General features: G+C 42.4%; 1 protein-coding gene across 2 annotated transcripts; it reads left to right on the top strand.

Moving 5' to 3' along the window:
* Window positions 1-719: 719 nt before the first annotated feature.
* Window positions 720-22,734, top strand: nup88 (nucleoporin 88). 2 transcript variants are annotated; one of them, XM_021623690.2, is made up of 17 exons: window positions 720-995; window positions 7,416-7,585; window positions 7,974-8,099; window positions 8,486-8,572; window positions 8,673-8,849; window positions 9,955-10,141; window positions 10,348-10,498; window positions 10,679-10,777; window positions 10,893-10,980; window positions 12,734-12,838; window positions 13,369-13,521; window positions 13,798-13,923; window positions 20,477-20,542; window positions 21,174-21,254; window positions 21,449-21,575; window positions 21,670-21,788; window positions 22,429-22,734. In XM_021623690.2, the coding sequence occupies exons 1-17, from the start codon at window positions 732-734 to the stop codon at window positions 22,490-22,492; spliced, it is 2,190 nt and encodes a 729-aa protein (XP_021479365.1). In that variant the 5' UTR covers window positions 720-731; the 3' UTR covers window positions 22,493-22,734. The 2 variants fall into 2 exon arrangements, 1 of the variants encoding a protein (XP_021479365.1); XR_005034970.1 differs by lacking the exons at window positions 21,174-21,254; window positions 21,449-21,575; window positions 21,670-21,788; window positions 22,429-22,734 and adding an exon at window positions 20,706-21,155 and having other exon boundaries at window positions 20,477-20,639.
* Window positions 22,735-25,262: the final 2,528 nt, after the last annotated feature.

Below are 25,262 nucleotides of genomic sequence, written 5' to 3'. Positions count from 1 at the left end.
TGACACATACTTACCACGATTGCATTGCAGCTAATGTAACGCTACCGACAACCACGAGAACGTCGTCACTAGTTACCACAACCACGAAGTCTTGCACGCCGCCTATTTCTACAATTACTCTTCTTAAAATGTGATTTTAAACCTAACCCTAACCTTTACCACAAATTGAACCACACTACTAACGTTGTGCCTAACCTTAACCCTATATTAAGACTTAAAAGAACATTTTTGTTTTCATAAATTTTTACGATATAGTCATATGTTGACTTTGTGGCTGTGGTAACTAGTCGAAACCCCCACGGGAAGGCTTGGTCGTGGTATAAAACGTTTATAAGCAGGTTATAAAAGTAATAACCCTCTGCCAGGATTTTGTTTGGCAATATTTGATTCTTGCCTACGTACAACCTTTATTTCCTACATTCCTATTTCCTACACTTGTATTTCCTACATTCACAATTATTTGTAATGTAGGCGAGTGTGCATGTACACTGGGAACTGGAATGCTTAAACCATTTTCACTTCGCTGACTGTTATAACATAAATTATTGTTCTATCTGTGGTTACTTTGTATCATTTTGTAGCAACTACCGGTATTTTATGTATCAACTTTTGAGGCAACTTTCGTTTCAGTGGCTCTAAAAACTATTTGTACGCCTTTAGTTTGCCGCTGGATCTGATTGGCTGATCGAGTTGTATGTATTCTGAAGTTCGTGTTCATTGGTACGTTTTTGATGACGTCATTTTCAGACGACGGGAAAATGGCGGCGTTTGCTGGCGAGCGATGGAGAAGCGAGCTACCAAGTCATTATATATTTTCTAAATTACGAGAGAAACTTGATTTGGAACCCAAAGCGAATTGCAGGAAAACTGCAAAGAATCTGACATTTTGCCTCAATGGTGACATATTCGTGTGGAACGACGCAGACAGTGTTTTTTACACGACCAACCTGAGGCAGCTGAATTCGGAGGACAGCATTGAGAGTGTGAAATATCAGGTGAGCACGTTATTCTCGATGGATAACGATTTTAAAGGGTGGTTGTTCATCTTTTTAACGTATTATATTAGCTAAAATAGTAGCTGCGACTCCCATTCATTCTTGGCGCAACATGCAATTGTATTTCACATTGACCTCACCCAGAACAACCCATAATTACCCCTGTACTGTCCCCATACTCGCTTGTGGAGATATGGGAGGATTGTACAGGTGTAAACCATATGGAATATATTCCACTACTGTTAGCTACAGATTGTAAATTACGCCAGACGCGATAGCTATGTTTCCATTACTGGGCGTTACTGGTTAGTTTATACAAAACGCTCCAGTAGATGTTTCAACTAACCTGCTCTTGGGGATACTGTAAGAAAGATATTACATCTATGTTTTGTACCGCGACAGGTTCCTGACCATCTTAGCTGCCACACATCTAGCATTTCCAATCATATTTGCAGGAACTACTCGTTTACATGCGACATGGCCACGTGTAGAAGACGGTGCGACCCAAGCAAAGATCTTGTTAGATATTTGTTTTGGTCGCACTGTCATCTACTTCTACACCTGGTCATGTAAGAGGCATTTCTCACTCGATTAAAAAAAAAACATTAATTTAATGTCGTTGATTTTTCTCTGGTTTTTGTAGAACCAACAGCAACTGGACACATGTATTTTATAAGACACCCTCTTCGTTCTCGATTCAGAGAAAAGCGTATCGCCAAGAGCAGGTTAGTTTAAACATTTATGATGGCATTTTGAATAAGCTAACCTGAAACGCCTAGTAATGGAATCATAGTTAGCACATATCTAGCGTCCAATCTCTAGCTAATAGTCCACCTAGCCCGGCAAGGTGGAGTTATCATATTGCCTAAAGTTAAACCTAATGAACTCCTCTCAAATCTTAATTCTCCTTCAGGGGCTAAGGTTTTCTGCTGGACAAGGTCACTGACTTCATCAGCTCCTGATCAATGTTACCATATATTTTTTGGTGATAAGCATTGGGGTTGAGCGATGTCAACCTTTATCCTATTGTGATTATGTAGCCATTAAACTCTGTGATATACTATGCTATCGCCCCTATTGGCCACCCCCCAAAAAATCTAATATAAAAAAACAGCTAAACCAACCGTTGGTCTATAGCTGAAATGTAATGCAATTGGACAAATCATGATGAAAGATCATGTTGAGTGCCTGGGCAGAGGGTAAGTGCAGGCAATGGCAAGTGTTTTCTATTGTTCCTTTCTGGCGGAGGAGCAGAACAGGTTTGTGTGTCTGTCTGTGTGATGCGGTAATGATGGCCGTATAGTGAGCTACAGTATTTTATATGCCTACACCATGGGCTGAATAGAAGCACAATGGGATAATAATTGCTTTATTTGCCTCACAAAATAATATAACAAATAATATTATTTATTTGCCTCATAAAGCTGTGATTGAGAATAGCCTATGCATTTTGGTTTTTGCTCTTGCACTACACAGCTGATTCAAATAACAAGCTTTGATCATTTGAAATCAGCTGTGTAGTGTTGGGGCAAAAAACTAAATATGCACCAATTGGGTTCCTGAGGACCGAGTTTGGGAAACGTTGGCCTGTGCTTAGGCTATAGACATTCATTCTTGTTATTTTTGAAAGCTACAACTTTAGGACAACACCCTAGCATTCTAGAATATTTGGGAAATAAGCTACTGTTCATAACTTTAACTTGTCTTAAAGCTTTTATGATAGGCCTAGTGGGAGGATAGATAATTGGCCATTTGGTTTTCAACCTCACATGGATGGATTTTCCGGGCATGCATGGATCATTTCTTTCTTAATAGGATAATTATATTTTTCTACTGGCTATTGATATTGTTTGTTCTCTCATTATTAGTCCTCTGGCTACCTTACGTTTCTAGGCTATTCTAATAACTTTTTGAGATCTCCATTACATTGTTTGATTTGGAGAAAGAGATGCAAGAGATACATGACCGAATACAAACAGTGTAGCTATTCCCTCCGCAAGGCGATCAAACAAGCTAAGCGTCAGTATAGAGACACCGTAGAGTCGCAATTCAACGGCTCAGGCACGAGAGATATGTGGCAGGGTCTACAGTCAATCACGGACTACAAAAAGAAAACCAGCCCTGTCGCGGACCCCGATGTCTTGCTCCCAGACAAACTAAACACTTTGAGGACAATACAGTGCCACCGACACTGCCAAAACCTGCGGGCTCTCCTTCACCGCAGCCAACGTGAGTAAAACATTAACCACACTGCTAACGTTGTGCCTAACCTTAACCCTATATTAAGACTAAAAATAACATTTTTGTTTTCATAAATTATTACAATATAGCCATTAATGGACTTTGTGGCTGTGGTAACTAGTCGAAACCCCACAGGAAGACATGGTCGTGGTATAAAACGTTTATAAACCTCTGCCAGGATTTTGTTTGGCAATGTTTGATTCTTGCCTGCGTACAGACGGCATCCCTAGCCGCGCCCTCAGAGCATGCGCAGACCAACTGGCTGGTGTGTTTACGGACATATTCAATCAATCCCTATCCCAGTCTGCTGTTCCCACATTCTTCAAGAGGGCCACCATTGTCGTGGAAAGCTAAGGTAATTGAGCTAAACGACTATCACCTGTAGCACTCACTTCCGTCATCATGAAGTGCTTTGAGAGATTAGTTAAGGATCATATCACCTCCACCCTATCTGACACCCCAGCCCCACTTCAATTTGCTTACCGCCCCAATAGGTCCACAGACGACGCAATTACACTGCATACTGCCCTAACCCATCTGGACAAGAGGAATACCTATGTAAGAATGCTGTTCATCGATTACAGCTCAGCATTTAACACCACAGTACCCTCCGAACTCATCATTAAGCTTGAGATCCTGGTTCTCGACCCCGCCCTGTGCAACTGGGTCCTGGACTTTCTGATGGGACGCCCCCAGGTGGTGAGGGTAGGAAACAACATCTCCACCCCGCTGATCCTCCACACTGGGGCTTTACAAGGGTGCGTTCTCAGCCCTCTCCTGTACTCCCTGAACACCCATGACTGCGTGGCCATGCACGCCTCCAACTCAATCATCAAGTTGGCAGACAACACTACAGTGGTAGGCTTGATTACCAGCAACGACGAGACGGACTACAGGGAGGAGGTGAGGGCCCTCTGAGTGTGGTGTCAGGAAAATAACCTCACACTCAACATCAACAAAACAAAGGAGATGATCGTGGACTTCAGGACACAGCAGAGGGAGCACCCCCTATCCACATCGACGGGACAGTAGTGGAGAAGGTGGAATGTTTTAAGTTCCTCGGCGTACACATTACGGACAAACTGAAATGGTCCACCCACACAGACAGCGTTGGGAAGAAGGCGCAACAGCGCCTCTTCAATTTGGCAAACACTCACAAACTTTTACAGATGCACAAACGAGTGCATCGTGTCGGGCTGTATCACTGCCTGGTATGGCAACTGCTCCTTCCACAACCGTAAGGTTCTCCAGAGGGTAGTGAGGTCTGCACAACACTTTACCTGGGGCAAACTACCTGCCCTCCAGGACACCTACATCACCCGATGTCACACAAAGACCAAAAAGATCATCAAGGACAACAACCACCCGACCCACTGCCTGTTCACCCCGCTATCATCCAGAAGGCGAGGTCAGTACAGGTGCATCAAAGCTGGGACCGAGAGACTTTTAAACAGCCATCACCAACATTGAGTGGCTGCTGCCAACATACTAACTCAAATCTCTAGCCACTTTAATAATAAAACATTTGATGTAATAAATGTATCACTAGTCACTTTAAACAATGTCACTTTAAATAATGTTTACATACCCTACATTACTCATCTCATATGTATATACCGTACTCTATACCATCTTCTGCATCTTGCCTATGCCGTTTGGCCATCGCTCATCCATATATTATATGTACATATTCATTCCTTTACAGTTGTGTGTGTGAAAGATAGTTGTTGTGAAATTGTTAGATTATTTGTTAGATATTACTGCATGGTCGGAACTAGAAGCACAAGCATTTCGCTACACTCGCATTAACATCTGCTAACCATGTGTATGTGACCAATAACATTTGATTTGATATATATATATTTTTTAATATAAACAGCTAGACACAAGATGGTTAAGGAGTGTCTGTTATAATACATACATACACACTACCGTTCAAAAGTTTGGGGTCACATTTTTTGTCAATGTTAAAATATCATAAAATTGATCAGAAATACAGTGTAGACATTGTTAATGTTGTAAATGACTATTGTAGCTGGAAACGGCTGAACTGTTGTACTAATTAAAGGAGCTATAAAAAACGGCCTTAGACCAGTTGAGTATCTGGAGCATCAACATTTGTGGGTTCGTATACAGGCTCAAAATGGCCAGAAACAAGGACTTCCTTCTGAAACTCGTTAGTCTATTCTTGTTCTGAGAAATGAAGGCTAGTCCATGTGAGAAATTGCCAAGAGACTGAAGATCTCGTACATTGCTGTGGACTACTCCCTTCACAGAACAGCGCTAAGCAGAATAGAAAGAGGAGTTGGAGGCCCTGGTGCACAACTGGGCAAGAGGACAAGTACATTATGCTCTTAAATACAAGTAAAACTAAATGCATGCTCTTCAACCGATCGCTGCCTGCACCTGCCCGCCCGTCCAACATCACTACTCTGGACGGTTCTGACTCAGAATATGTGGACAACTTCAAATACCTAGGTGTCTGGTTAGACTGTAAACTCTCCTTCCAGACCCACATCAAACATCTCCAATCCAAAATTAAATCTAGAATCTGCTTCCTATTTCGCAACAAAGCCTCCTTCACTCATGCTGCCAATCATACCCTTGTAAAACTGACTATCTTACAGATTCTCGACTTTTGCGATGTAATTTACAAAATAGCCTCCAATACCCTACTCAATAAATTGGATGCAGTCTATCACAGTGCCATCCGTTTTGTCACCAAAGCCCCATATACTACCCGCCACTGCGATCTGTACGCTCTCGTTGGCTGGCCCTCGCTTCATACTCGTCGCCAAACCCACTGGCTCCAGGTCATCTACAAGACCCTGCTATGTAAAGTCCCCCCTTATCTCACCCCGCTGGTCACCATAGCATCACCCACCTGTAGCACGCGCTCCAGCAGGTATATCTCTCTGGTCACCCCCAAAACCAAGTCTTACTTTGGCCGCCTCTCCTTCCAGTTCTCTGCTGCCAATGACTGGAACGAACTGCAAAAATCTCTGAAACTGGAAACACTTATCCCCCTCACTAGCTTTAAGCACCAGCTGTCAGAGCAGCTCACAGATTACTGCACCTGTTCATAGCCTATCTATAATTTAGCCCAAACAACTACCTCTCCCCCTACTGTATTTATTTATTTATTTATTTCCATTCTTCCACTGCAAATCTATCATTCCAGTGTTTTTTATTTTTTACTTGCTATATTGTATTTACTTCGCCACCATGGCCTTTTTTGCCTTTACCTCCCTTATCTCACCTCATTTGCTCACATTGTGTATGTAGACTTATTTTTCTACTGTATTATTGACTGTATGTTTGTTTTACTCCATGTGTAACTCTGTGTTGTTGTACCTGTCGAACTGCTTTGCTTTATCTTGGCCAGGTCGCAATTGTAAAAAAGAACTTGTTCTCAACTTGCCTACCTGTTTAAATAAAGGTGAAATAAAAATATAAAATAAATACAAATTAGTGCCTAGCCTCAAGTCCTTAATTGGCAGCTTCATTAAATAGTACCAGCAAAACGCCAATCTCAACGTCAACAGTGAAGAGGTGACTCCGGGATGTTAGCCTTCTAGGCAGAGTTGCAAAGAAAAAGCCATATCTCAGGCTGGCTAATAAGTAGAAAAGATTAAGATGGGAAACACTGGACAGAGGAAGATTGGGGAAAAAGTGTTATGGACAGACAAATCCAAGTTTGAGGTGTTCAGATCAAGAACATTTGTGAGGCAGAAAAAATGAAAATGTGCTGGAAGAGTGCTTGACGCCATCTGTCAAGCATGGTGGAGGCAATGTGATGGTCTGGGGGTGCTTTGGTGGTGGTAAAGTGGGAGATTTGTACAGGGTAAAAGGGATCTTGAAGAAGGAAGGCTATCACACCATTTTGCAACGCCATGCAATACCCTGTGGACAGTGCTCTGTCTGGCCTGCATTCCTCTCTTGCGTTCCGTAGGCCATATAACATATTTATTGAAACAGTAATAGGCAAATTACTCGGAATGGCACGTGTGCTGCCCTGCTGTGTGCTGCGATTTTAGTTCAAATAGGCTGAACCATTATCTGACACATCAAGATGTCGTCACCATCAACGATGGCTGTCAATAGACAATGCTGTTGTAATATCACCCAAGCCGGTGAAGTTGAAGACTAACATCAGTTGACTTTCATTTCTTTCCTCAGACTCTGTTGTGCATCAATCCACCACGGTTTGAAGTGTGCCAGGTGTTGCTGAGCCCGACACAGTACCATGTTGCACTCATTGGACAACGGGGTGTCACCGTTCTAGAATTACCACAGCGGTGGGGCAAGAGGTCCGAGTTTGAAGGAGGACGGAGTGAAGTTAACTGCAAGTGAGTATGAAATGTTAGCCCAATACCCCATCTAACATAAATAACTATCTGACCCATCAAAGCATTTTTTCAGGTTATGCTGGTCCCTTTAGGGATATATATAGAGCACTGTCAGCACTCAGCGGGGTGCCTACTAGAACAGTTAGGAAGAACCTGGTTCATTAGTTTATTTTTCTGTATAACTGAAGCGTGCCGTGGGCTGGAACTAACTCACCCATATAGCCTACCGTAAGAAAGGATCCCCATCCCACACTCATTGTCTTGAGTTATAGGGAAAACGAATTTCAGTCCATATGAAATAAACATTCTTTACACCACTCCAAATCCTGTGTTGACTCTAATCAATGGAGTAGATTAACTAAAGATTTGGTTGTTTCCTCTCTACCAGGACTATTCCTGTGGCTGAGCGTTTCTTCACCAGCTCAGCCTCCGTGACCCTGCGGCAGGCCGCCTGGTTCCCCAGTGAGACGGAGGAGCCCCACCTAGTGCTACTGACCTCTGACAACACCATCAGGTAAACATACATGGACCATTTACAAAGCACAATTTCAATTCATTGATGAAATGACTTGTTGTGATAGTGTTTTCTTTTAGAATGTATTTTTTATGTCTCATCAATCAATGGGTTTGTTAACTATAGGGCCCCTAGTTATCTGGGGCCCTATGTCCTGCAGGTGATGTATGTGTGTATTAATAGTTTAATATTCATTGTATTTTTGTACTCCCTGACAAAGGCCATGCAGCTGAAATGTGTCTGTTGGTTCCATGGAACATGGCATACAAATAAAGGAATTTTAATTAATTATATGTAGGGTGCCTTGGTCCTCCTTTCTTTTTGATAGTTTTATACCTTATTGACCATACTATTGCACTGCATTGACATTGTTTTGTCGTGTATAGGTTCTACGGGTTGAAAGAGCCTCAGACTCCAGCTAGAGCACTATCAGTTTCCCAGTCAGAGGAGGACAGCAGTGTACACACTCGTGGGTGAGTTATTTCACCCTCTATATTGACCAAATCAAAATGGAATTGACCTACACCCTGCTATGTAGTTTACTAATAAGATCTGTCTCTCACCCCTCCTTAGGCGCTCCTATGCAGCCTCTCTGGGCGAGATCGCTGTGGCTTTTGACTTTGGGCCAGTGGCCGGCGCCCCTCAACAGCTCACAGGCCAGCGGTCCAAGGAGGATGTGCTGGTGTACCCCCTCTACATCCTCTACGAGAACGGAGAGACCTATCTGAGTTACACCAGCCTCGCACACAGGTAAGTGGCTTAGCACCCTCAGCAGGACGTTAGAAACTGGAAGCATCTGGTTTTCAGGGGGAAAGCAGGGAAAAGAGGCAAAGCCTGAAAACTGGATGCTTCCTGAGTTCTAAACTTGAAAGTGTGATCTTCTACAATTTTCTACATTGTAGAATAATAGTGAAGACATCAAAACGACAAAATAAAACATGGAATCATGTAGTAACCAAAAAAGTGTTAAACAAATAAATATAAATATTAGATTCTTCAAATTAGCCTTGATGACAGATTTGCACACTTGGCGTTCTCTCAACCAGCTTCATGAGGAATGCTTTTCCAACAGTCTTGAAGGAGTTGAAGGAGTTCCCACGTATGCTGAGCAGTTGTTGGCTGCTTTTCCTTCACTTAGCAGTCCAACTCATCCCAAACCATCTCAATTGGGTTGAGGTCGGGTGATTGTGGCGGCCAGGTCATCTGATACAGCACGCCATCACTCTCCTTGGTCAAATAGCGGATAAAATCAAAGTGGAGCGAGTTCCAGGTCGCGCGCACCAAACAAAAGAGTCCTTAACACATGGCAACAACAGGACTACTTCTTCATTACTCAAAAGAAAAGCATCAACCAATTTCTAAAGACTGTTGACATCTAGTGGAAGCCATAGGAACTGCAACCAGGTGCAATTCCTAAAAAAAAAAATCCCGGATGGTTTGTCCTCAGAGTTTCACCTGCCAAATAAGTTCTGTTATACTCACAGATCTACAAAGGGTGGCTACTTTGAAGAATATCCAATATATATATATAATATATTTTAATTTGTTCAACACTTTTGGTTACTTAATGATTCCATGTGTTATTTCATAGTTTTTACGTCTTCACTATTATTCTACAATGTAGAAAATAGTCAAAATAAAGAAAAACCCTTGAATGAGTAGATGTGTCAAATTTTGACTGGTACTGTAGGTCAGCTTAACATTTAGTTTTGTCTGACTGAATTTCAGTTAAGCTTATTCAGTGGACCTTTATAAATATATTATGCCACTGTTTGAGGACATTTTAATAAAAATCATCCATTAGTAAGAATCTTATTTGAATCTCATCCCTAGACCGTGTTCTTCTGTTTTTCAGTTTGGGAAGCCTCAGTAAGCCCATTGGGCCCTTACCCATGTACCCCGCGGCGGAGGATAACTATGGTTATGACGCCTGTGCCGTGCTCTGCCTGCCCTGCGTTCCCAATATCCTGGTCATCGCCACAGAAACAGGCACACTGTACCATTGCGTGGTGCTGGAAGCAGAGGAGGAGGAGGAGACTGGAGTAAGTACTGTACTAGAGTGCAACGTTACAGAATATTCAGATATAAATGTTCTGTGTAGAATAGTTATGATTGTCTATCCGTTAGAACAGGGAACTTGTTGGCTGTATTCTTTACATATATATCTGCAACATTGACAATTTCACCTCACTGAATACACTTCAGGAGTGTACACTGAGGACTTTTCTTCTCTGTGTGTGATTGACAGGCAGTGGAGCGGTGGTTGCGGGGCTCGGAGGCAGTGCCCTCTCTCTACGTGTTTGAGTGTGTGGAGCTGGAGCTCACCCTCAAACTGCCCGCCGGGGAGGAGGAAGAGCCTGTGGAGTCCGACTTCACTTGCCCAATCCGACTGCACAGAGGTGAGTGGGTCATGCTGATTTGCTGATATAGTTTAATGCTAAAATTGGATCCGTTGATACTTCCCACCAAGTCTCAAAGGTCCACACCCCATCATTATGTTTGTCTAATGTACTTTCAATGTGGTTTTCTTTCTGTGGTGTCTTTTGTTTCATTGAAACTTGCTTTATGCCCAATTTCAGACCCCCTGTGCCAGCACAGATACCACTGCACACATGAGGCAGGAGTGCACAGTGTAGGGCTCACTTGGTTCAACAAACTACACAAGTTCCTCCAGTCAGGTGAGTCCTTCATGTCCAGATGGGGGTGTCAATACAATTGTGTTGTTTACCATATAAATCAGAGGTGGTTAGTGCATTAATTTGCCTGCTTTGTCATAATGTTCTTTCTCCACAGATGAGGACAAGGATAGTCTCCAGGAGCTGGCTGCTGAGCACCGCTGCATCGTAGAGCACATTCTCTGTACCAGGCCTCTAAGTAGCAGGTACAGTGCCTTGCGAAAGTATTCGGCCCCCTTGAACTTTGCGACCTTTTGCCACATTTCAGGCTTCAAACATAAAGATATAAAACTGTATTTTTTTGTGAAGAATCAACAACAAGTGGGACACAATCATGAAGTGGAACGACATTTATTGGATATTTCAAACTTTTTTAACAAATAAAAAACTGAAAAATTGGGCCTGCAAAATTATTCAGCCCCTTTACTTTCAGTGCAGCAAACTCTCTCCAGAAGTTCAGTGAGGATCTCTGAATGATCCAATGTTGACCTAAATGACTAATGATGATAAATACAATCCACCTGTGTGTAATCAAGTCTCCGTATAAATGCACCTGCACTGTGATAGTCTCAGAGGTCCGTTAAAAGCGCAGAGAGCATCATGAAGAACAAGGAACACACCAGGCAGGTCCGAGATACTGTTGTGAAGAAGTTTAAAGCCGGATTAGGATACAAAAAGATTTCCCAAGCTTTAAACATCCCAAGGAGCACTGTGCAAGCGATAATATTGAAATGGAAGGAGTATCAGACCACTGCAAATCTACCAAGACCTGGCCGTCCCTCTAAACTTTCAGCTCATACAAGGAGAAGACTGATCAGAGATGCAGCCAAGAGGCCCATGATCACTCTGGATGAACTGCAGAGATCTACAGCTGAGGTGGGAGACTGTCCATAGGACAACAATCAGTTGTATATTGCACAAATCTGGCCTTTATGGAAGAGTGGCAAGAAGAAAGCCATTTCTTAAAGATATCCATAAAAAGTGTTGTTTAAAGTTTGCCACAAGCCACCTGGGAGACACACCAAACATGTGGAAGAAGGTGCTCTGGTCAGATGAAACCAAAATTGAACTTTTTGGCAACAATGCAAAACGTTATGTTTGGCGTAAAAGCAACACACCATCCCCACTGTCAAACATGGTGGTGGCAGCATCATGGTTTGGGCCTGCTTTTCTTCAGCAGGGACAGGGAAGATGGTTAAAATTGATGGGAAGCTGGATGGAGCCAAATACAGGACCATTCTGGAAGAAAACCTGATGGAGTCTGCAAAAGACCTGAGACTGGGACGGAGATTTGTTTTCAAACAAGACAATGATCCAAAACATAAAGCAAAATCTACAATGGAATGGTTCAAAAATAAACATATCCAGGTGTTAGAATGGCCAAGTCAAAGTCCAGACCTGAATCCAATCGAGAATCTGTGGAAAGAACTGAAAACTGCTGCTCACAAATGCTCTCCATCCAACCTCACTGAGCTCGAGCTGTTTTGCAAGGAGGAATGGGAAATAATTTCAGTCTCTCGATGTGCAAAACTGATAGAGACATACCCCAAGCGACTTACAGCTGTAATCGCAGCAAAAGGTGGCGCTACAAAGTATTAACTTAAGGGGGCTGAATAATTTTGCACGCCCAATTTTTCAGTTTTTGATTTGTTAAAAAAGTTTGAAATATCCAATAAATGTCGTTCCACTTCATGATTGTGTCCCACTTGTTGTTGATTCTTCACAAAAAAATACAGTTTTATATCTTTATTTTTGAAGCCTGAAATGTGGCAAAAGGTCGCAAAGTTCAAGGGGGCCGAATACTTTCGCAAGGCACTGTATCACAATTATCAAGGCATCAGATATTAATGACATCAAGTCAGGAGAACCAGCTGACTGTTGTCATTGATTGTCAGCTTGGCAGTAAAGGTTGTTTATTGAACAATTATCTACTCTCTTTCTTTCTTTTTCACTCTCCAGCTTGTCAGCTCCAGTACGGGGCTTCTTGATCGTGTCAGACCTGTCTTTGGGTGCAACCATGATCTGCATTACCAGCACCTATGAGTGTCTACTACTGCCTCTCCTGTACGGTTCAGTATGGACTCAAGTGTTTTGGTCAATTACACTTATTTTTTATTTTATTTCACCTTTATTTAACCAGGTAGGCTAGTTGAGAACAAGTTCTCATCTATAACTGCGACCAGAGTTACACATGGAATAAACAAACATACTGTCAATAATACAGTAGAAAAAAGGTCTATATACAGTGAGTGCAAATAAGGTAAGATAAGGGAGGTAAGCCCATGTGGGCAAAGTAAGTACAATATAGCAATTAAACACTGGAATGATAGATGTGGAGAATATGAATGTGCAAGTAGAGATACTGGGTGCAAAGGAGCAAGATAAATACATACAGTATGGGGATGAGGTAGTTGGATGGGCTGTTTACAGATGGGCTATGTACAGGTGCAGTGATCTGACAGCTGGTGCTTTTGATTCTGGAATGATAATAGCCTATTATTTTTAGATTCATTATTATATCAGTTCAATTATTGAAACTGCTATAGATGGGAAACTGTGTCATAGGCTGATGGTGGATGTCTGTGTGTGCCTAGGAGTTCCATTCGGCCTCCCTCTCCTCCCCTGCTGTGTTCCCACCCGGGGGTAGGCTCAGCTAGCTCTCCTCTGCGTGGATTGCATGACGACTCCTTTGAGCAGCACATCCGCAACATCCTGGCCCGGAGCTCCACCAACCCTCTCATGCTCAGGTAACGCACTCACTACAGTGCATTGAAAACACCCCTTGAGGAGATCTTGGATTTGCACAGATCCCAATTGACTTCATGGCAACATGCTTTGGTGTCATGCTGTGTTATGTTTTACATGTAGTATCCTCCCTTGTTGCTGTTTTTGTGAAGGACAATTGTTTCTCCATGACCTGACCTGATAAAGGTTAGATAAAACTCCCCCTATAACATGCACAAAGGAACACTGTTAGCCTTGGTTTAGTGTGTGTACTCGGTCCTGTTGTCCTGCGTGTTTAGGGCAGGGGACAAGGACACATCGTCTCCTCCTCCAGAGTGTCTCCAGCTGCTGAGCAGAGCCACCCAGGTTTTCAGGGAGGAGTACATCCTCAAACAGGACATTGCCCGTGAGGAGATGCAAAGAAGGTAAATGTCACTCCCATTAACAGATACACTAATGCATACACACATACAGTACCAGTCAAAAGTTTGGACACACCTACTCATTCAGGGGGTTTTCTTTATTTGTACTATTTTCTACATTTTAGAACAATAGTGAAGACAAACTATGAAATAACACACGGAATCATGAAGTAATTAAAGTGTTAAACAAATCAAAATATATTTTATATGGGAGATTCTTCAAAGTAGCCACCCTTTGTCTTGATGACAGCTTTGTACGCTCTTGGCATTCTCTCAGCCAGTTTCATGAAGTGGTCACCTGGAAGGCATTTCAATTAACAGGCGTGCCTTGTTAAAAGTTCATTTTTTGAATTTCTTTCCTCAATGAGTTTGAGTCACTCAGTTGTGTTGTGACAAGGTAGGAGTGGTATACAGAAGATATTCCTATTTGGTAAAAGACCAAGTCCATATTATGGCAAGAACAGCTCAAATAAGCATAGAGAAACAGATTTACCTTGTCAGCTCGGGGATTCAATCTAGCAACCGAAACGCTCTAACCACTAGGCTAACTGCCGCCCCGTGAAGCTGGTTGAGAGAAGGCCAAGAGTGTGCAAAGCTGTCCAGGCAAAGGGTGGCTACTTAGAAACAAATCAAAATATATTTGAGATTTTTCAAACTATTTTTTTGGGTTACTACATGATTCCATAATGTTATTTCATAGATTTGATGTCTTCACTATTATTCTACAATGTAGAAAATAGTACAAATAAAAACCCTTGAATGAAAGTAGGTGTGTCAACTTTTGACTGGTACTGTATAATTAATCAATAACACATATGATCACTTGAAGTTTTAGTTTGGATATTAGTGCTGAGCGTTTAACCAACATTTCGAAGGGCTGTTCTGTTTTTTTTTTAAATTTTTAAATCAACTAATTGACCGACGTCACTTGAATTATGTTAACTCAAAGTACGATCATTCAAGAGGGAGTGAAATTAAGTCAAGAACTATGTGGGACGCTGAGCTGATTGGGAGTTTAGGTAATTGGAAGTTTAGGTAAATATTTAACCTAGTTCAGCATAAACTTGGTAATGAACTACAATTACCATAATCCATTGCACCTGTTCTTTCCGGTCACAGACAGAGGTTGTTACAGGCACATCATATGAGACTGCATGAGAGAGTAATGACAACACAATGACGAGAGGGATAGAGACAGTTCGTAAGGTAGCTCTACCCGATTGTTAGTTAAAGTAGTTGGTAAAAAACAGTCTTGAAAGTATGCCTTATCTACTTTGAAGAACTAGTCAAAATAATTTGTCACCCGGAAAGCTACTGCTAGCCTAGCCAAATAGGATGACTTGTTCGAATGGGGAGCACAGAGATGATAACAGATGGCTGGCTGGCTGCCACATACTGCCTGAGCAGAGATGAGATGATGACTTATTTTTCATTCTTTAAAGTCATCAAATTAAAACCTAGTAATGTATACAACTGAAATGTGAATGAATTATGGTTAATAAGTGATGAGCAGTAATGGGCATTCACTACCATCATGGGGCTCTTATGAATTGTTTTATTCTGTGTTAGTATTCCACCCACTGTCGGTGTCATGGAAAATGCAGACGATGACTGAGGGGAGCTCTAAAATCATTTTAATGTCCGTTATGCATTTTTTAATTTTTATTTGCAATCAAACTGATTTAAAAATCGATTTAAAAAATGATCAAACTGGCCTCAAAATGCACTTACTGCTCAGCACTTTCTGATACCCACACATCATGATGGCTCCGTCGGACATAGTCGCCCTGTTTCTAGCGCCTAGCCAACTTTACAGTATTTCTTTAGAATGTTTTTTTGCATTATTACCTACAGCCAAAAATAACTTTTGAATATTAGTTCAGCGGTCACTCATCAGCATTTTGACCAGAAATTTGCATTTCCTAAATTGGATCCTTTGTTTGAACTCTGAGGCAATTCCATTAATCCCGGGGGCTGCTCCAAGTTGCCATCGCCAGAGAAGAGGAACTTGGAGTGGGCTCTTAGACTCACGAGGCGTGCACACCATCCACCACTCCCAAATATTACTCGCTAATGTTCAGTCCCTGGACAAGAAAGTAGATGAGCTCAGGGTGAGGATCTCCTTCCAGAGAGATATCAGGGACTGTAAAATAGTGTTTTACAGAATGGTTCCTTCCGGATATATTATCCCCGTCCATTCAGCCAGCGGGGTTCTCCGTCGATCACTAAGACAGGAAGAAAGAAAGGTGTTGTATGTTTCATGATTAACTACTCATGGTGTGACTGTGGTAACAAACAGGAACTCAAGTCCTTTTGTTCTCCCAATCTGTAATACCTCCCCATCAAATGCTGACCGCATTAGGTCCTGAGAGAATTTTCTTTGGTCATCGTCACAGCCTTGTATACCCCCCTCCCCGACACTGCAACAGCTCACAAGCAGCCATGTTACCGACGCCACGCTCCGAGACATAAACACCTTTGCCCACTTCGAGGAAAAAAACAGAACTGCCGATGCTGGCCACCTCCACTCACAAGACTGTGAGCTCTTCATGGCCAACGTGAGTAAGACATTTAAGCGCAATAACCCTCGCAAGGCTGCCGGCCCAGACCCACTACAATGTGCATACCGCCCCATCCACAACCACCCCATCCACATCAACAAACCTGCAGTGGAGAGGCTGAAAAGCTTCAAGTTCCTCGGTGTGCACATCACTGACAACCTGAAATGGTCCATCCACACAGACTGTGTGGTGAAGAAGGCACAACAGGGCCCCTTCAACCTCAGGAGGCTGAGAAAATGTGGCTTGGCCCCATAGACCCTCAAACTTCTACAGATACCATTGAGAGCATCCTGTCAGGCTGCATCACCGTCTGGTACAGTAATTGCACTGTCTGCAACTGCAGGGCTCTCCAGAGGGTGGTGTGGTAGGCCAACGCATCATCAGGGGCACACTGCCTGCCCTCCAGGACATCTACAGCACCCAGTGTCACAGGAAGGCCAAGAAGATCATCAAGGACTTCAGCCACCGGAGACACAGGCTGTTCACGCCGCTACCATCTAAAAGGTGGAAACCGTACAGGTGCATCAAAGCTGGGACTGAGAAACAGCTATCTCCAGATCATCAGCCACCACTAGCCGGCCTATGTCCATTACCCTGCCCTGAACTTTAGTCACTGTTACTAGCCGGCTACCACCTGGTACTCAACCCTGCACCTTAGACTTCTGCCCTATGTACATATAAATTATATTCAAACTATATTATTCAAATATTCAAACAAGCCTTCAAACTATTCATACCCCTTATTCCACATTGTTATCACAGCCGCAATTCAAAATGCATTAAATATTTTTTTAATCACCTATCTACACACAATAACCCATAATGACAGTGAAAACATGCTTGTGGAAATGTTGTTTGCAAAGGTATTAAATTCAGATCTAATTTACATAAGCATTCACAATATGTGAATGCTTATGTAAATTGGCAGCGATTACAGCTGAGTCTTTCTGGGTAAGTCTAAGAGCTTTGCACATCTGGAATTTACAATATTTGCACATTCTTAAAATTATTCAGGCTCTGTTTTATTTAGTTGTTGATCGTTGCTAGACAGCCATTCAAGTCTTGCCATAGATTTTCAAGCTGATGGGTCAACTGTAACTAGGCCACTCAGAAATATTAAATGTCGTTTTGGTAAGCAACTCCAGGGTATATTTGGTCTTGTGTTTTAGGTTATTATCCTGCTGAAAGGTGAATTTGTCTCCCAGTGTCTGTTGGAAAGCACACTGAACCAGGTTTTCCTCAAGGATTTTGCCTGTGCTTAGCTCTATACCGTTTTCTTTTTTTATCCTAAAAAAACTCCCTAGTCCTTGCCGATGACAAGTGTACACATAACATGATGCAGCCACCACCGTGCTTGAAAATATTAAGAGTGGTACTCAATGATGTGTTGTGTTGGATTTGCCCCAAACATATAACGCTTCGTATTCAGGACCAGGAGTAAATTTCTTTGCCACATTTTTGGTAGGTTTACTTTAGTGCCTTGAATGTTTTGGAGGATTTAAAAAAAAATCTGTACAGGCTTCCTTTTCAGTCTGTCATCTAGGTGAGTATTGTGGAGTATCTGCAATGTTGTTGATTCAGTTTTGTCCTATTACAGCCATTAAACACTGTTTTAAAATCACCATTGGCCTCATGGTGAAATCCCTGAGCGTCTTCCTTCCTCTCCGGCAACTGAGTTAGGAAGGACGCCTGTATCTTTGTAGTGACTAGGTGTATTGATACACTTGAGATGGTGTAATTAATAACTTCACCATGTTCAAAGGAATATTCAATGTCTGCTTTTTATTTGAACCCATCTACCAATTAGGTGCCCTTGTTTGCAAGGCTTTAGAAAACCTCCCTGGTCTTTGTGGTTGAATCTGTAGGAAATTCACTGCTCCCCGGCCAAACCCACCCCTTAACTCAGACAACACTGGGCCAATTGTGCGCCGCCCTATGGGACTCCCGATCATGGCCGGTTGCGATGCAGCCCAGGATCGAACCCGACTTTGTAGTGATGCCTCTAGCACTGTGATGCAGTGCCTTAGACTGCTGCTCCACTTGGCAGGCCAACACATCTCAATTTTAAATCCATTTTAAATTCAGGCTGTAACAACTAAATTTGGAAAAAGTCTAGGTGTGAATACTTTCAAGGTACTGTGTATAACAGTGCATTTGTAAAGTAGTCAGACCCCTTGACCTTTTCCACATTGTTACGTTACAGCCTTATTCTAAAGTTGATTGTGTATTTTCCCTTGATCTATACAGTACCGCATAATGACAAATCCCAAACTTTTTTTTAGCATTTTTTGGAAATTTGAAACTGAAATCACATTTACATAAGTATTCAGATCCTTTACTCTGTTGAAGCATCTTTGGCAGCGATTACAGCCTCGGGTCTTCTTGGGTATGATGCTACAAGCTTGGCACACCTGTATTTGGGGAGTTTCTCCCATTTTTTTCTCTCTGTAGATCCTCTCAAGCTCTGTCAGGTTGGATGGGGTGCGTTGCTGCACAGCTATTTTCAGGTCTCCAGAGATGTTCGAACAGGTTCAAGTCTGGGCTTTGGCTGGGCCACTCAAGGACATTCAGAAACTTGTCCGATGCCACTCCTGCGTTGTCTTGGCAGTGTGCGTAGTGTCGTTGTCCTGTTGGAAGGTGACCCTTCTCCCCAGTCTGAGAACCTGCTCCAGAGCGCTCAGGACTTCATGGAGGATCTCTGTACTTTGCTCCATTCATCTCTCCCTCGATCCTGACTAGTCTCCCAGTCCCTGCCGCTGAAAAACATCCCACATGATCCTGCCACCACCATGCTTTACCGTTGGAATGGTGTCAGGTTTCCTCCAGATGTGACGCTTGGCATTCAGGACAAAGAGTTAAGTCTTAGTTTCATCAGACCAGAGAATCTTGTTTCTCATGGTCAGAGTCCTTTAGGTGCCCTTTGGCAAACTCCAAGCGGGCTGTCATGTGCCTTTTTTACTGAGGAGTAGCTTCCATTTGGCCACTCTACCATCAAGGCCTGATTGGTGGAGTGCTGCAGAGATGGTTATCCTTCTGGAAGGTTCTCCACAGAGGAACTCTGGAGCTCTTTCAGAGTGACCATCGGTTCTTGATCACCTCCCTGACCAAGGCCCTTCTCCCCCGATTGCTCAGTTTAGCCGGGCGGCCAACTCTAGGAAGAGTTGGTGGTTCTAAAATTCTTTGGCCACTGTGTTCTTGGACTTTCAATTATTGCCTTGTTGAGAAACAAATGATACGCCATCCCATCTGGTTTGTGCTATCGCTACAGAGTGCTGTGGTATCCATGCTTGTTAAGTGTGCCTTGAATTCTAAATAAATCACTGACAGTGTCACCAGCAAAGCACCATCATACCACCACCTCCATGTTTCATGGTGGGAACCACACATGCGGAGATCATCCGTTCACCTACTCTGCGTCTCACAAAGTTAGTGGTTGTAACCAAAAATCTCACATTTGGACCGATTTCTATCGGTCTAATGTCCATTGCTAGTGTTTCTTCTTCCAAGTAAGTCTCTTCTTATTGGTGGCCTTTAGTCATGGTTTCTATGCAGCAATTCGATGTGTCTGTTACTTGAACTCTGAAGCATTTATTTGAGCTGCAATTTGAGGCTGGTAACTCTAATGAACTTATCCTCTACAGCAGAGGTGACTCTTGGTCTTCCTTTCCTGTGGTTTTTGCGACTGCACTTAAAATGTAAAAGTTCTTAATTTTCTGGATTGACTGATCTTCATGACTTATAGTAATGATGGACTGTCGTTTCTCCTTGCTTATTTGAGCTGTTCTTGCCATCTGACATTCCTATTCTGATATCATTATTTTGGGGGATGTGTGTATTAGGTATTACTGCACTGTTGAATATAGAAACATAAGTGTTTCACCACCCATGTGATAAAATCTGCAAAATATGCGTACACTACCAATTAAAATGTGATTTTACACACACACACACGTGTCCATGTGAGGAAGCATGTTGTTGACTGGTTTCTTTTTCAGGGTGAAACTGCTGACCGGACAGAAGAACAAGCAGCTGGAGGACCTAGCCCTGTGCCGAGAGGAAAGGTGAAATCGGGACAAGTTTCCCAAAAAAACATAGAACTTGATGTCCATGGCCAATGTTCCCTCTAAATATGTGCGCAGTTGCGCACTTCCTCCAGACTGCCGCGCAGAAGAAATGCAAGAGATCGAACTTAACTGAGTTCGCCCAGTTTTAGTTTGCACTATATAGATTTTTTTCTCTGATTGAATCAACATTTTAATGAGAAAAATCTAGCTTTACAAGATCGAGTCTGATTTTGTTGTAGGCAGAGCCAGAGCGTGGGTAGTCCCTACTAGCGGTCTTTCAATCACGTGAATGAAAGCCCTATTCAGATCAGTTTAGCCAGGTAAGGTGGCTCAATTTTCACTAGGGACTGGGGCATGTCGTCCTTCCCCCCCAGTTTTATCATTTGAATGTGATAGAGGCAACGGTTGGCTTTAGGACCATGCAGACGCCTCCGAGCGGTTGGGTAGGCTGTTTCTAAAACCAAAGTTGCACCTCTGAGCCCAGTTATAAGTATAGGTCAGCAATGGGCAGTTACTGCTTCCTACAAGAGTACAAAACCGAAGCATTTGAAGTACAGAGGCTTCATATGAGCTTCACCTGCATTTCATATACTTGAGACCTATTCTTCATTGTGTATTTTATCAATAGGAAAAGTCTGCGAGAGTCTGCAGAGCTTCTGGCTGATAAGTACGAGGACGCCAAGTATCGCCAGGAAGCCACCATGAACAGGTAGCTAGATACGCTCGTCTTTCAAATCTAATCTTTCTTCCGGGCTTTAGTTTCAGAAGTCATTGAAATGGTCAGATGCCCAAGCAACATAACTGGCTTCATCTCAAAACTAATGCGATCTGCTTCAGAGCTTCTATTATAACAGATATGACCCTATTTCCTCCTTCTCTGACTTGTGTTCTGTACTATTCCAGGGTGAAGCAGGTTCTGGGCAGTCTGCGCAGTCAGCTGCCCGTTCTGTCTGACAGCGAGAAGGACATGAAGAAAGAGCTGCAGACCATCAACGACCAGCTGCGTCACCTGGGCAATGGCATCAAACAAGTGGGCTGCCTTCTTGAGGTCTATCGTCGTCATCATCACAGAGCCTCGTACTGGTTCACAGTAATAATTGGACTGGTGTTTTATCTTCTTCCAGGTAAATATGAAGAAGGAGTACCAGAAGAAACAGATGGACAAAGGGCTGTCTCCAGCCAGAGCTACTGTCGCCCTCAACCCCCACCAGAGGAAGTGTGTCCAGGGAGTGATAAAGGAACAGTGAGTATGGGCAGCTCTTCCCTGGGTGGCATACTAGTTTTTGCCAGCCTGTTGACCTTATGGCACCCAATGATCTCCTTTGTTGGTAGAATTTAATGTTGGTCCTGAGTCTTGTCTAATATGATCTGGTGTAACGGAGTTAATGTACCATAAGCTCACTCCACAGCTAGCTTGAAATGTTGCAGATGGGAGACATTGGTACCTTTTGGGTGGCTCAAACCATTGGAATGTTGTTAAGGAGGGCGGTCACGTGTTAGCAAAGCAGAGGTCTCAAGTTCGAGCCAGGTATGAACTGAATCAGAGAGGGAAGGGGTACTCGCTAAGCAAGCAATGTGACATGTGTAACAATGGTGCCGAGTGACTCCGGTGCGTAGTTGGGCTTAGCTCGGCGGCTGGGGTGACTGTGGCAAGTTTAATGTGAGTGAGTGTAACAGAGTGAAGAACGTACCATAAGCGCACTCCACAGCTAGATTGATTGAGCCATCCAATTTGTAGCTTTCAAACCGTTTGAATGTTTGCGGGCGGTCACGTGTTAGCCAAGCAGAGTACCCAAGTTCAAGTTATCTAGGAGCCGAAGAGGCGACATCCGTAACACTTGCAGTGTTCTTTCCTGACAGCCTTGTTTCCTTCTCTCTTCCAGGGGAGAGCACATAGGAGAAATGATGAAACAGATCAAGGACATCAAGAACCATTTCAGTGTCTGAGCCGTTAAGGGAGCCATCTTTCATCCACAGCTGTACCACTGCTTTCCAAACAACCAAAATAATAATAATGAAGCGCTATTGTGAATATTCAGTCAACGCTTGCTAAAATAGTCTGTCTTATAAGGCTAGTCATTGTGTCTGCCAGTCACATTTTTGGAACCAGTAGTTGAAATGAGAAAATCACCAAGGTTTTATACACTATGTATGTTTGTCTATCTGGAGAATAAAATGTGTGTACAGTACTGCCTATTTTAACTGCATGAACAGTTAGCTCTGCATACGGGCCTTGGTGGAGATGTTCTTCAGTGTCACCATTAGACAATGGATCCTTATCTCAGTTAATCTGTCGTGTGATTTACTCCTCCGTCAGTGTGACATGAACCATGCATCGCCATACCTTTTGATGCATAGGTTAGACCAGCTAAATCTATTCATGGTCTTAAAACAAAGGGAGATTCAATCCGCTAAATAGCACGATTTGAATTTAAAAGCAATGATCCTGCATTTGTGGAGACTGCATTCACAGTAAATACTGCATATGTCGGGTCAATGGGAAATGACCTTTTTTAAATTGCGCTATGATCTTCAAGGTCAAGATTGAATCTAGCCCTAATACTCGTTTTCCATAGCATACCCATCTTCGACCCTTGGGTGGATGAGCTTTCTGCCCAAGATGCATTTCCCATTTATTTTAGTATCGGAAATGCCATTTGTTTTATAGCTTCTAAGAGCCTTTGAGGATTGCCCTCCATCAAAGCATTGTTTTTGAGGGACAGTCACGCATACCATAAAGTACAATTTGATTTATTAGATAATACAGAAATACACAGTACTGTATAGACTTTTGTGAAGGGGGGCCTAGCAGAAGCATGCAGAGAACTCATGATTTACTTTAGATTCCTCACAATATTACTGTTCTGCAGGCAACATTACACCACAGTGAAATCCTAAAATGAAAGCCACGGCCTTGTTTATGGCCAGCCCAAATAAAGGGGTTGTTTGAGACAATTACACACAGTAGCACTATCCAAGGGAAGGGTAGGCGAGTTATTCTATAAAAATGATAGAACCCCAACGTCTTTTAAGTCCGACTGTTAAGAATTCAATGCTTTACAAATAAATGTGCTGTGAGCATGCGGTAGTGAAGGAGTTAAGAATACATGGCTTAGACACTTAAGCTTTAAAGTCTACACCTGTTGTATCCGGCGCATGTGACCAATACAATGTCTTTATATGAATCAACCCTTTTCTGGGTAATTTGGTTCAATTTCTGCTGTCACTACCAAATGGGGAACATTGTCACGAACACACCAACCCAATGCAAGAGGTCTCTTGATGGATATCCAACACACGCACAGTATAGAAGTCCTACTGTGCCAGATCAAACTTTCAGGGAGTGAAGTGAATTTAAAAATATTACACGGAATCCCTTTTTTTTTTTACAAGCAATAAACATTCATTTATCTTTCAGTACAAGTTCATCTGGCTTCCTTACTCATATCCTCAAACTATATCCTCAAACTATTAGATGGACAAAACATAGCAGAATTCTTTGATACATCTAAATGTCTTGAGTTGATATTGTAGTACATGCAAGTCAAATAATCAATGAGCTCCAACGTATTCTTAAACACATTAATACAACAATGTTCAACCAAGATTAAGCAGCAGGAAATATTTTTCTAGGTATTGTTTTACAACAATTAAAAGCAATACATCAATGTCTAAAGAGTTTCCATAGAATCACCCTAAGAACCCCAGTCACATCAGCCTATGAGTGATAAAGCATTTTACCTACAGAGATCTTAACTACCAGCATTTAAAACTGACTAGAGAAATGAGCTGAAACATTCAAATGCAAATAGTTCTTCACGGTGCATTACATTTTTGGAAAAGTCTGTTAAGTAGATCAAAATGTATAAGCTTTTTCTTCTCCAAAGCCAACCATTCTTTGACGTTAACTGCCTGTTGAGATTCCTTGAACAACCCATGTTGAAAATGTGCTATGCTGCTGAACTAGCTTTTATGATGCCAGGGACTGACCTTTTTGTACAGTTTTTGCTATTGGTAATGATCATAACCCTCATTGCCAAAACCATATTCATTCTGATCCAAAAATTCCATCTTCCATCCATGCCCAGTGATCATTTGTCAATGATTTGACCGTTCTGTCCAAGGGACATGAAACCAACAGGAAGAGTACTCAACCAGTTCCTTGGAAACAAAGTAAAACTCAAAGTAGGATACAACCATGATGAGCCAACTGATTTTTCACACTATTCATAATTTCCACTGAGATGTGACACCTACACTTAAGCGGACCAAGATGCCTTCTCTATTCCCTAGTAGAGGTGAGCGGTTATGTTTTATCCACTGATATTAGAGAAACGTCAGAAGGTGCTCAAGAAGTTATGTGCCAGAAACTCCATGAAACTAGTGACAGTGTTGGTGAATCAGATAATGTTCAATGTGGACAGACTTTACAGAAAGACTAATTATGTCATTGCCCCCCTCAAATGACTTGAGGTTGCAAGAGTATTGGTGACTAGTGATGCAGCCAGAACAAAACTATACATGTGAACTGAAATACAAAATATCAAGTAGCGAGAATCATTTTTTGCAAGAGAAACAAGTCAGACTATATTTTCAAAAACAATTTACTATTAACATCCAGGCCTGTCGCACAAAAAGACGCACTGAAAATGTCAAAAGGAATATTGTCAACAGTGATCCTGACCATTTAAAAATCCACCCTTCAGAAGTCAGTTAG

The sequence above is a fragment of the Oncorhynchus mykiss genome, chromosome 12, assembly GCF_013265735.2.
Source record: "Oncorhynchus mykiss isolate Arlee chromosome 12, USDA_OmykA_1.1, whole genome shotgun sequence".
NCBI classification, from domain to species: Eukaryota; Metazoa; Chordata; class Actinopteri; order Salmoniformes; family Salmonidae; genus Oncorhynchus; species Oncorhynchus mykiss.
The sequence above is the reverse complement of the archived record's forward strand: the minus strand, read 5'-3'. Positions and strand labels throughout refer to the sequence as shown.

Coding starts and splice junctions, on each gene's coding strand:
- nup88 (XM_021623690.2), top strand. CDS start 732: ATGACGTCATTTTCAGACGACGGGAAAATGGCGGCGTTTGCTGGCGAG. Junction 21,255..21,448: donor CAGGAAGCCACCATGAACAG/GTAGCTAGATAC, acceptor GTACTATTCCAG/GGTGAAGCAGGTTCTGGGCA. Junction 21,789..22,428: donor CAGGGAGTGATAAAGGAACA/GTGAGTATGGGC, acceptor TCTCTCTTCCAG/GGGAGAGCACATAGGAGAAA.